Source organism: Triplophysa rosa, linkage group LG2 (assembly GCF_024868665.1).
Source record: "Triplophysa rosa linkage group LG2, Trosa_1v2, whole genome shotgun sequence".
Classification (NCBI taxonomy): Eukaryota; Metazoa; Chordata; class Actinopteri; order Cypriniformes; family Nemacheilidae; genus Triplophysa; species Triplophysa rosa.
The window spans coordinates 16,279,104-16,292,376 of record NC_079891.1 but is presented as its reverse complement, the minus strand read 5'-3'; the positions used below and the strand labels follow the sequence as shown (position 1 = coordinate 16,292,376).

Below are 13,273 nucleotides of genomic sequence, written 5' to 3'. Positions count from 1 at the left end.
AATCACAGATCAAATAAGAGCTACGCGGTTCTGCCAGAACATTCTGTTTGCATAAATGTACATTTTCTTTCTTATCTGCCTGACAGAAATGCTCAGTGTTTGTCTCCATGCGAGCGGTTTCCAGGTAGCAAATGCAAAACTGACAAGGGAATCATGGTCACATGTGCCGAACCTCGTGACGACAACAAGGTTTCCATCAGGAAGAAACCTGACTAATAAAAGCCATGTTACTTGTAAAGAGACATGTGGGAAAGCTCCTGTCAAATAAGGAATGGTGCCTTTATCAGCCGACCCGTCAAGTGCTCTAATACAGTGGTTCCCAACCTTTTTTCCAGGGGACCCCTATTTAAACATTCAAAATCCTTAACGACCCCCAAACCCCCTCAGACACATTTTGCATACTGACAGAAAATACAATCAATACATATCAATTGTTACATTTGAAATAAATGCAAAAACAGCTGAATAAAATAGTTAGGGCAATATGAAACAATTCAGAACAGATTTTCTTTACAACAACAGGCTCCACTTTTTCTTAAACTGTTGCACAAATACCACAAACAATTTCTAAACTGAAAATGTAAATTTCAAGTAATTAGAGAAATTACACCATGTTATCAAACAAATTCATCAATTGCATTTTAACCCCCAAAAATCTAAAACATAGATAAAAGATGTAAGAACAATAATATAAAAAAAAAAATGCTGTGTGTGTGTTCATATTTATTCTTGCCATTTATTGTAGCCTATCTCTGAATGATGCCAATTTTCAAGTGTGTAAGGATTTTTAATGTGAGCTCTGGCCTTGTATTTCCTGAGCTAAAGATTGGATAGCAGGCGTGATTTGTGTGACAGCCAGACGAAAGTCATTGTGCACGTCTAAGCACATCTAAGCCTTTGTTTTGATTTGAGAGCTGAAAGCAGTTTCTGACAGATATGTTGTGGCAAACAGCAGGATGAGTCTGGTTATGGCATGTTGCGCAAGCTTAGGCGCGAAGACGGGTCCTTTCACGAGCCAGAACCGTTTGTACCCGTGTTCGGTAAAGAACCTCTCCAGAAGAGAATTCGTTTTAACGTCCAAGAGCTCGTCCTCCGCGTCTAAATACTCAACGTCCTCCACCTTTGCGGTAAATGGATCCATTATCCATGCGCATTTGGCGACATGTTCATCAACATCAGAGAACCGTGACTTCATCTGCTCCTGTAGCAGTTCCATGTGACACGTGAATTCGCGGCTCAAGGGCTCAGGTAAATTACCTCCAGTATGACTGAAAAGTGATGGAAAGTGCTGTAGTTCCTGTTTCATGAGTTTATTCTTTCTGAATTCCACCTTTTGCACAAATGCGTCAATGATTTCCTTGCATTCCATGACGTTCACGTCCGCGTTTTGCATGCGCTTGTTTGTTTCGTTGTATAGGCTGAAAATATCAGCCAGGTATGATGTTCTTATAAGAAATTCGTTGGTCATTTCGTCAAGCAATTTCTGGTTGTTCAAGCTCAGGAACTGCTTTATTTTTTCTTTCAGCTCAACAAAACGGACCAACACTTGACCTCTTGATAGCCAGCGCACTTCGGTATGAAGGAGGAGTGTCTGGTGCGCCTCATCTTCACACAGCTCTGCAAAGATGCGTTTGTTCAATGGACGGGCTTTGATAAAGTTGACGATCTTTACAACCATCTTGAGCGCTTCATTCAGCTCAACCGAGAGGTGTTTGCTAGCCAGGGCTTGGCGGTGTATCATACAGTGAAAAACAAAACAGTGAGGAGCCTTTTCCTTCAGACGTGCATTGAAGCCTTTGTTCTTTCCCATCATTGAAGCAGCTCCATCTGTGCAGCATGCGACTAAGTTATTATAAGGAATGTTTTGCTTGGTAAAGTACATATCAATAACATGGAAAATATCTTCACCTCGTGTCGTTGTTGACAAATTGGAAGACAAAAGAATGTCCTGCTTTACTTCGGCGTCTTCAATGTATTGCACATATGCAACGAGTACTGCTTCGTCTGCCACAGTGGACGTTTCATCAAGTTGAATAGAAAATGGGTGCTCCTTTAACTTTTCAACTAACGTTTTTTCAACATTGTCTGCCATTCGGTCGATCCTGTCTTTTACTGTATTATTTGACAGGGGTACAGTTTTAAGCTTGGAAGCCACCTGCGTTCCACACATTATTTCTGCCATTTTTACACAAGCGGGTTTGATTAGCGTTTCTCCGATGGTGTGCGGCTTTTTGGATTTGGCAATTAAAAGAGCGCACTCGAAGGACGCAACTGTTGCATGTCTGTTTTCATTTCCAGCTCTAGTCAAAGCATCTTTAATGTTCTGTGGCCTGTTTGATATAACAAGTTCTTTTTTCGTTAGGAAAAAATCTCTGGGTTTACCCACCTTCTCAGGGTGTTTGGTGGTCTGATGCCTCTTCAGTTTGCAGGGCTTCATGCTTTCATTCGCTAGTCTCTCTCCACAGATTACACACTCAATCCTCACATTGTCCATTGCTTCAATAAAACCAAATTCCAGATAACTGTCCAAATAAATCCTTATTTTCTTTTTAACACACATATTTTTCTCTTCTCCCTTGCGCTTTGCCATATTCGTTCGTTTTCTTTGACTATTTACCTTGTTTTGAGCATTGCGCTGTACAACGGGCAGTCTGACATATGAATTTTGCCGCGTATTTTTTTAAAGTCACACTCCGCCTTTTCCTGACTCAAGCAATACACATCTAAAAATTAAGAAATTGCTTCTTTTTTCATTACTATAATAAGAGAACATTACTAGAATAATCAACATGGTTTTACATAAAAATGCTTCCTATTTTAACTCTCAAATTTAAGTAACATTGGCAACCCCTCGTAAACCTTTAGCGACCCCTAGTGGGGGTCGCGACCCCCGGGTTGGGAACCACTGCTCTAATACACTTATGATTAAAATACTCTAAATTTGGGGTGGGAGAAAAAATCGATTCACATATGAATCGCGATTCAGTCTTCTAGCGATTCAAATCGATTCACAAATAAAAAAAAATTGATTTTAAATGTTATAAGTAAATATAATAACGTGATGTCATCGAAACAAAATAGGCGGAAGTCAACCGCGATAGAGGTGCAGCACCCGGTCCAGTTAGAGAGCGCACACCTCACTCGGATATACAGCGGAGCATACACGAGCAGTAGAGGAAGAGAAATCCATTCAGCCATGTGGCACTAATGAATTGCGTTTATTTACTATTATACACTTGTTGCAATGTCTGACGACAGAAAATGTCAATGAGAATGGCTTTATTGGGCACTCAGTTGTATTAAAATACAATATGTGACAGATCAAAGACTAGAAGCGAAAGTGCCAACACTAGTCTGAGTCTTAGTGCAAATGCGACGTAATGACGTTTTCTGTATGCTAATTAGTAAGTCAAAAATCGATTCTGAATCGATCGCGAGAGACCAAACGATTCCCACCTCTACTCTAAATGAACTAGTGTAGAGTCCATCGCAAGACCTGCTTTTCGTCACCTGGGACACAAGGCATAGAAATGTCATACAAAGAATAATTTTGTTTGGAGTGGTTTCCAAATACATACACAGATGTATGAAGATAAATCAGTAGCAAAACTTGAGAGCATGTAGATTTTAATTTGCGAACTTGTAAAGTAAGTATTTGTACCTGTACACTAAAATGTACACTCACTGCCCCAATGTGAAAACTTGTCAAATAAAAACTGAAGTTGAATGTTGGGTTTGGCACTCGTGGACAAAACTCACAAATCTGTCTTCTGAATTTGAAGTTGCAGAAAAAGTCACAAATGTGTAAACTGGCATTTACAAAATACATTGGGAGATACAAATGCACACGTTTAAAACAAACCATAGTACACAAAGGAATATCAATAGTATACAGAATGATATCATTAAAATACATTACGGAACGATATCTATACAACGTAGTATAATTCATGGAATACATGATAGTATACATAAGTGTGATGGTTTCGCTTTAGTTGAAAACAGTTTTATTTAAACTATTATTTGCTAGATCCTTTCATTATGATTTTTCCTGCCATTAGGGGGCGATGTGGCTCAACCGCATGACATCATCAAATGCCGCTCTTTCTCTCACCTCTGAGCTGCACAAGTGCACAAGTTAGTTTTGCAACGGGTTTATCGCGAAAGTAGTAGCAAAAGTCAAGGCGGGAAGATTTGAAACTGCAGTGACAGGTTTGAGAGGTTGTAGATGGCTATTTGTGGTTGCAATTCAAATCGGAATCTAGGAAAACGTGTAAATATGTGCTATGCATTTGTATCTGCCAATGTATTTTGTAAATGCCAGTTTACACATTTGTGACTATTTTTCTGCAACTTCAAATTCAGAAAACAGATTTGTCTGTTTTTGTCCACGAGTGCAAATCTCAACATTCAACTTTAGTTTGCTATTTTACAAGTTTTCACATTGGGTCATTGACCGTACATTTTAGTGTACAGGTACAAATACTTACTTTACATGCTCTCAAGTTTTGCTACTGATCTACTGAGTCTTATTTTCTTTAATGCAACGTAAAGTGATAGTTCACCCAAAAATGAAAATTCTATAATTTATTCACCCGCTTGTCATTTCAAACCTGTATGACTTTCTTTCTTCTGCAGAACACAAAAGATGATAAAAAGAAGAATGTTGGTAACCAAACAACAGTGGTACCCATTGACTTGCGTCGTTTTTGTGAAATAGAAGTGAATGGGTGCCGTCGCTGTTCAGTTACCAAGATTCTTCAAAATATCTTCTGTTGTGTTCCGCAGAACAAAGAAAGTTATACAGAGGGTAGATAAATGATGATCAGAATTTACATTTTTGGGTGAACTACTTTAAGAGTTCAGCATAGAAGTAGTTTTCCATCCTCAGGTCTTGTGAGAGAAAGTCTTCCAGCCTCACGCTGAAGCTCATACCATTACTATAGCAACAAATGGAGATCCACGGCTAATTGACCATACTGTGATTGTGCAAGTGATCTGTTTTAGACAGCATAGAGTCAATCCTAAACATTGGATTAAAAACCATTAGAACAGATGATATTGTATATAGAACAACATATATATCTTGAGGATCAAATGAGAGTGATGACCACCTGAAGCATTCATCTACAATGAATAATAAAGGAGAGCTACTCTACTCTTTTTCACTGCAGGTTTGCCCTAAATAACCCAAGTATAAACCGGTGAACAGGGCACATGTGAAAGCTGCTTACCTGGAGGCACACTGTAGCGGGTGGGGTTACTGGCATCAGGCTGGGGTGAAGCTTTGCTGGGCTCCCGAGGAGAGAGTCTATACGGAGAGCCAGGTCTGACAGCTGCACCGTGACACTCTTGTTCAATCAACTTCAGGTCATACGGCATGTAAGCAAACGGCTTACCTGCAGACAAAACAGAGAGCAAGATCAGATACCTTGAGACAACAAACCAGGCATGGAGGAGTGCACACACATACAGTTAGGTCCATAAATATTTGGACAGAGGCACATTTTTTGTTATTTTAGCGGTGTATCAAAATGTATTCGAGTTACAGTTTCATAATGGATATTGTCTTAAAAGTGCACACTCTCAGCTTTATTTAGAGTGTTTTCACATCCAGATTAGCTGAAGGCTTTAGGAATTACAGCTCTTTAATATGAAGCGCCCCCCTTTTTCAAGGGACCAAACGTAATTGGACAGTTGAATCAAAAGCGGTACTTAAATAATTTCTTCATAAATAACGCATGTTCAAGATCTGGAGTTGATTCTACGTGTGGTGTTTGCATTTGGAAGCTGTTGCTGTGAACCCACATCATACAAGTGAAACAGACCATAGTTAGATTTCAGAAACACAACAAATCCATCAGAAAGATGCCAGGAACATTATGAGCGGCCAAATCAACAATTTGGTACATTCTGAGAAATAAATGACACACCGCTGAGCTCAGCAACAAAAAAATCCTGGGCGTCCATATGAGATAAAAGTGGTGGATGTAGGGCTGTCGCGATTATTAAATAATCGTCTCATCGCGATTGTTTGACCTCATTGCGATGGATTCAGATCGTCGCAATTATTGCACATCTCTATAGAAGACACTAGGGGGAGCTGTAGTTCATCTGCATATTTTAGTGTATATATTGTAACTAAAGAATGGTAATACTTGTAAAATGTACCACCACAATACAATCACTTAAAAAAACTGAAGCATATACCATAAAAATAACCTGCAGTACAATTTAATATTATTTCAGTGTGAAAACCAGTCTACCAAAATCTCATTAACATAGAAGTAAACTTTTATTGTAGTCTTGCAAGTGAGAAAAAAAAAAACTAGAAGCTTTTCTATGACTGATAGCATTTTAATGATGGCTTCAATTCACTACTGATCAATTTACTTAATTTACAAGTATTTGGTGATTGTATTATTGACAGGTAAAAGCCTAAACCTGAAGTATGATGACCCAATTTTTTCTGATGCATTTCCAAGAAAAAAAACAGTCTTATATTCAGAACAATATGGTCGTTTCAAAGCTGAATAAAAAATGTATGAGAATTAAATGTCAAAGCTCTAAAACAGACACTTAATCATCATTAATCATCAAAACCCTAAAAGAGACAATTTATCGTCATAATTGCAATGATTTATTAGACAATTAATCGTCAGCCAAATTTCATAATCGTGACAGCCCTAGGTGGATGATGACATTATCCTCTCCATGATAAAGAAAAACATCTTCACAACGTCCAGATAACTGTATACACACACAGCAGGAAACTTTCAGGAATTTTTAAACCAAATAAAATAATCCATTTATTATAACAATCTCTATGGCTACACAAAGAAATGCAAAAATGCTGTGTGATGATCTCAAAGATAGCTCTGTGAACGTCTAACCCAAACCGCATTCAAGTCACATCATGAACTAATCAAACGTATAGATTAGGGATGCACGATAAATTATCGGTCATATCAGTATCGGCCGATAAATGGTCATTTTTAATGTTATCGGCCAATAATAAAATTTAGGCCGATATATTATAGTCGATAAATTATGAATCATTTCCTCAAGTTGAACCACTTCAGCTGCACGCTGCTCAGTTAAAATCCAGTACAGTACTGTCTTTCTGTCATGATCATTCACTGTTATTAGCAAAACATTGTTGATGTACTGTAGTATGTAGATATTTATGAACATGTACATTATAGGAACAAAAACATATTGTTTGAATCAGACTGCTGTCTGAATGCTTTCTGTCTTGAGACCTGTTAGACTTGTGGCTGTTGAGAACCCCTTTCTGGGTTGCTCTGGAAGAACATCATTAATTTGTTTATTAAATAAACATTCTACCAGAAAAGTTTAAAAGTTAAAGAATCTTTAACCAGTGTAAATTAGGCTTGGTACATGATTTTCATGTGACAAAAAGAATTTTCAGTCTCAGAAATGTTATATTAATATTAAGATACTGTATATCGGCCAATATATCGGTTATTAGCTTCCAATGTTCAAGAATGATCGGTTATCGTTATCGGCCAAAATTTACACATCGGTGCATCCCTAGTATAGATGCAGAAAGATGAATTCAGTGCTACACTGTAAACATGCCAAACAGAGCTGCAATATAAGTAAAATGTCCAAGAAGGATTTGAGAGGTACAGTCTGCTCTTCTGTGAAGAAGAGGTCATGCAAAACTTGATGTCTCTAATGGATATCAGTACAAGAGAATGACCTAATGTTCCTTTTGGTTCGCTGCTTCTGTCTGGCTCTATAAAAAACAAGCACTGCGATTCTTAGCTGGGAAGAGCAAAGTCCACGGTTTTACTGTCTCTGTCTTTCTCGACACCCTTCAAAAGTCTGGTTTTATGCCCATTAGAAGGGTTAGAGAGGGAGGAAAGTCTTTTCTTAAACCTCCAAATGTATAAAAGTGAGAAAGAGAGATGGTAAGAGCATTGGAGGATGAAACAAAGGGACATTACAATTAAGAGGGACATGAAGTTTTAGTTAATAATTTAATGTCTGACAAAAAAACGGACCCAAACAATTGTTTTCTAATCATTTAAATGTTGATGTTAAATAAATATTGAATTTCGATAAGATATTTGTAAACTAGCAATGCACACAAAATGACACGGACAGAAACATCTTATAAATATTACAAAATATTTTGACACTGCTTGCTTTTTTGAAACAAAGCCAACCTTAATTGTATTAGTTTATTATTAAACCTAAAACAATAAAGCGAACCCAGAACACTTTGCATAAACAAAGTACATACAAACAAAATGCAGGACAGGAGAAAACCTGTAATATGTCAATTAAAATGAATTGCAATATGTGATTATATTTCAACTATAGTCATGTGCTAATCCTCAATTTAAGATAGTAAATACAAATGACAATTACTTTGTTTTGCAGCGGTGCATCTGCTTGTCTTCATGTGTCTGTGTCTGTGTCTGTCTGTTTTGGGAGTGATTCTGTAACCTCACATTTTAAAGTTCAACCTTCTCCTCAGGGTCCTGCTCTTCTGTTCATGAGTTTTCTCAAACAAAAAGTGACAGACAAACAAGCAAACTGTCTGAGCACTCTCACAATCTCTGACTCACCTTCTCTGTCCAGTAAAACGGGGCTGTGGGTGGTGACTCGGGGTCTGCGGTCCGGTTCGTTCTGGTCCAGTCTCTGTTTGTCCTCCTGATGCGCAGACTCATGCACAGCTTTGATTTGGTGCTGGAACATGGCAAAACCGCTCAACGGAGCCCCGACAGGAACGCCACTGTGACCAAACGAAGCTGAAACCTAAAGCATCATTTGAAAAGAGGTGCGGATTCAGTAGATGGGCTATTTGTCCATCTAATGTAATAGAGTAAAATCAAACTGCTTTTAATATCCAATTTACACTTCTATATAAAATATACACGTTCAAATCTGAACAGCCAATCAGGGCCTCAGTTTGAGTGGAGATTCAATCTATTTCACAGCCACACCAAAATCGCCACAACAGCCTCCGAACACTGCACCCAAACTAAACAAACTTTCACTCTTCATGTTTAACGCCACGATTTCACGTGGAAAATCAATTGACATCTGCTGATTCTTTTGCTGACTGCCGCAGAATCGAATCACAGCGTGTGATCTGCGGAGGTGGAGGCGGGACTCACGTGGCGGGGTGGCTGGGCCCTGTTTCTGTCCACAGAGGCATAGCTGAATGATAAGTGGGGGTAGGGGCTGTGGGGACTGACCATGGTAGGAATGGTGGCGGCCCGCTGCTGCAGCTGCTGCATGTTGAGCATTTTGGCTGAGGACACAACCACTGAGCTCGAAGTGCCAAGCAAAAACGGCTTCTCAAGAGTGAAAAGTCTGGAAGTGGAAAGACAAAAAAAATAAAGATTTGTTTTTTAAAAACTGACTGTCCACATTCATATACTTCTAATTTCCCAAGCTTTGAATGAGCCATTAAAATTAGAAATGAATATGTGATTTCTCACCTCTGTCGGTCAGGTTCAGCCTCCACGTCCTCATCTGCACTGCAGGTGGCGCTAGAATCATTATCCGAATGGTGCTGCTCTCCCTGTTTCTCCTCTTTATCCTTAACCTCTGGCTCGGTCTTCACCTGCACCTGTCCTCTTTCTCCTGGGGCCATCATCTCCACATCCTGCGGTTCGCTCTTTGGGTGGATCTGAGTTTCGTACGCCATCCGCGCCCGCTCTTCCTGAAGCAGCCCATCTCCTGCTCCTCCTTCCGGACTCTTCTCCACTTTGACCCGCGTCTCGCTGTACTGAGCTTCCTGGTCCTTGGCATCTACTGTGGGGCCTTTGGCGGTAGAGGCCTCCTGTTCTAAAGTGCCGTCCACAGAAGAGCTGGTATGAGTTAGCGAGTCGGAAAATCTGGTGGGGTCGGTTTGAGAGGGAGATGGTGCACTCTCTGTGTCCGAACTGTTATCGGGCCCTGAGGAAGGAGTAAGATTTCGGTGAGATTCATTACATCTTCAACCACCGCTACGGAAACACAAAGGCAGAGAAGCAGCAAACCCAAACAATCCTGCCATGACAATACAGGTGGCATTTAAGATCGCTGCAATCAGGCTAATGCACTTCTGGACAGTAGCCATCATTAGGGCTGTCACGATTATGACATTTGGCTGACGATTAATTGTCTAATAAATCATTGCGATTATGACGATTAATTGTCTGTTTTCAAGCTTTGACATTTAATTCTCAAATATTTTTGATTTTGGCTTGAAAATGACCATATTGTTCTTAATATAATACAAACCCGATTCCAAAAAAGTTGGGACACTGTACAAATTGTGAATAAAAACAGAATGCAATGATGTGGAAGTTTCAAATTTCAATATTTTATTCAGAATACAACATAGATGACATATTAAATGTTTAAACTGAGAGAATGTATCATTTTAAGGGAAAAATAAGTTGATTTTAAATTTCATGGCATCAACACATCTCAAAAAAGTTGGGACAAGGCCATGTTTACACTGTGTGGCATCCCCTCTTCTTTTTATAACAGTCTGCAAACGTCTGGGGACTGAGGAGACAAGTTGCTCAAGTTTAGGAATAGGAATGTTGTCCCATTCTTGTCTAATACAGGCTTCTAGTTGCTCGACTGTCTTAGGTCTTCTTTGTCGCATCTTCCTCTTTATGATGCGCCAAATGTTTTCTATGGGTGAAAGATCTGGACTGCAGGCTGGCCATTTCAGTACCCGGATCCTTCTTCTACGCAGCCGTGATGTTGTAATTGATGCAGTATGTGGTCTGGCATTGTCATGTTGGAAAATGCAAGGTCTTCCCTGAAAGAGACGACGTCTGGATGGGAGCATATGTTGTTCTAGAACTTGGATATACCTTTCAGCATTGATGGTGCCTTTCCAGATGTGTAAGCTGCCCATGCCACACGCACTCATGCAACCCCATACCATCAGAGATGCAGGCTTCTGAACTGAGCGCTGATAACAACTTGGGTTGTCCTTGTCCTCTTTAGTCCGGATGACATGGCGTCCCAGTTTTCCAAAAAGAACTTCAAATTTCGATTCGTCTGACCACAGAACAGTTTTCCACTTTGCCACAGTCCATTTTAAATGAGCCTTGGCCCAGAGAAAACGCCTGCGCTTCTGGATGCTATTATGTCTGTTTTGCTCGGCAGCACTCAACATTTCATCCTGCTTTGGCTTGTTTAGCAAACATCCATTTACATGGAAAAACAAACAACAACAGAATCTGTGTTACGAGCCCTAAAATAACTTTAAAGTTGGGGTTCAATGCTGTTTCATGCATTCTGACTTCTTTACACTGTTAGACGTGCTGGATTCTCATGATAAACACGGGCAAAGTGTCAAAAAACGAGCATGACAGAGTTTTTCTGTACCAGATACACTTCGTCAGGGTTCGTACACATTTCGGAAAGTTTTTTTTCGAGTATGGACCTGGTAACAGGCCTGGAGGAATTCTTTATATGGGCATTTCTCCCAGAACAGAGCATGCGCACACATCAACCAGAACGAGAGCAAGAGAAAGAGCACGGCGAGCACGCCCATCAATGAGTGCTTTTACATGCACAAAATAAATGGATATCTATCCAAAATTTTCACGTGTTTACGTGCATATCAATAAACCGACTACGCAGAAAATCGAACTACATGGAAATTTGAAACTTGCCAGGTTTCTCGCGTACAGTGACTAGGGCTGGCAGTTTTTTACCACCGCTGTGGTAATAGACAAATCGACCGCGGTGGTGCGGTGGTTGAGAAATATATATTATTTATATAAATAATATTTATATTATTATATTTGCGTGTAGCAACCACATGACGAGTGGAAGAGAAATATAGACCTTATTTAAATACTTGAAATTGTTAAATACTTGAAATTGAAATATGATATCTGAAATAAATGAGAATGAAACATCCGTCAATGTATAATGCGCAAATCCATCAGTAAAACGGCACACTACAGCACATAAAACATTTAAATAAACATCAGTAAATAATGAAAACTTAATGATATAAGAAAGCTAAATACTAAATAAAAAAGCTCTTGTTGCAGTAACTTCAGTCAAGGCGTATTAACCCTTACAGTCCTTAACAATTCCATTTGAAACAAACTGTTTAAACCCACATTGGCTTTCCTATTCAGATTGCCATAAAAACTTTACTTTTTCCGACTCGTTAATGTGAAACGTATGCCAATAATTTCTGTTAATGTAAAATCTTTTAAATAAAACCATCCACAACTGAAAGGCTACAACTAGCAATCGTTATCGCAACTCTCATATTTATTACACCTATATTTGTCAGAGTGACGTGCACTACCGCCGGTGGCAGTTCGCCACCGTCATGGCACTTTACCACCACGGTGGTGCGGTTGTTACGGCCACCGTCACAGCCCTAACAGCGACGCCACCATCGATAGTCCGTCTAGTAATTAAAAATGCCACGGGACATCGGTCAGAATCTGCATTTTTACATCTCTTCTCATGTCCGCAGTACCTGCAAACGCATCAATAGTTTTTCATTTTGCCGTTTCCACATCAACTGCATTAGGGATGCATCGAAATGAAAATTCTTGGCCGAAGCCGAACATGATGTGAAACACTTGGCCGAAGGCCGAATAATACCGAACACCGAAGATGCTTTTTTGCATTTCTTCTATTTATTAACCATTTTTTTCACTATTGCACAAACTGAATAGTCAAAATGTGCTTTTTATAATTTGTCTTGCTTTTCAATAAAATACAATACAACTTAATATAAAATTGAGCAAAACAAAGTAAATTCAAACAAAAAATTGAGCCTGTGAATAGCCTATATTAATTAGGCCTATAACTGACTGCTGAAAGAATGTAATGTAAGTTACTCTACCCCTACAACAAAACACTTCATTAAAAAGTGTCATTCCACATTAGGCCTATAAGCTAAAAATACGAATAAACTAAAACTGTTGGATTATTATAGGCTACATTGCAAAATGATTTGAGAAAAAAAAAAACATCCAATGCAAGCAATTCTGACTGATGCTGACTGACGACCATTTCAGTTCACGTCTCTCCTCCAAACTCCGCCCACAAAAGCTGACTATTCTAGAAGGTGCACCGAACATACTTTGACAAGTTGTTTAGTACAGGGAACTGTGTGCACGCGACCACTGTATGATGTCAAAGGATGTCGCGAGCGGCGGGGCTACTGTCAGACCGCCCGCTTCCGTCTGAAGTAAAGTTACCCACCGCTAAAGACGCTTTCATTCGGAAATTTACTTCCGTGCGGCAAGTC

General features: G+C 39.4%; 1 protein-coding gene across 14 annotated transcripts in view; it reads right to left on the bottom strand.

Moving 5' to 3' along the window:
* The window catches only part of ncor1 (nuclear receptor corepressor 1), a 105,484-nt gene that overhangs the window by 22,485 nt on the left and 69,726 nt on the right, over positions 1–13,273 (bottom strand). For 11 of the 14 annotated variants that reach the window (XM_057357065.1, XM_057357091.1, XM_057357082.1 and 8 more), the window contains 4 exons: positions 9,480–9,939; positions 9,153–9,351; positions 8,601–8,790; positions 5,235–5,399 (listed from right to left, as the gene is read on the bottom strand). In XM_057357065.1, coding sequence (XP_057213048.1) covers positions 5,235–5,399; positions 8,601–8,790; positions 9,153–9,351; positions 9,480–9,939 — 1,014 coding nt within the window. The remainder of the gene's footprint in view (positions 1–5,234; positions 5,400–8,600; positions 8,791–9,152; positions 9,352–9,479; positions 9,940–13,273) is intronic. The other 3 variants (XM_057357109.1, XM_057357140.1, XM_057357163.1) reach the window with 1 other exon arrangement.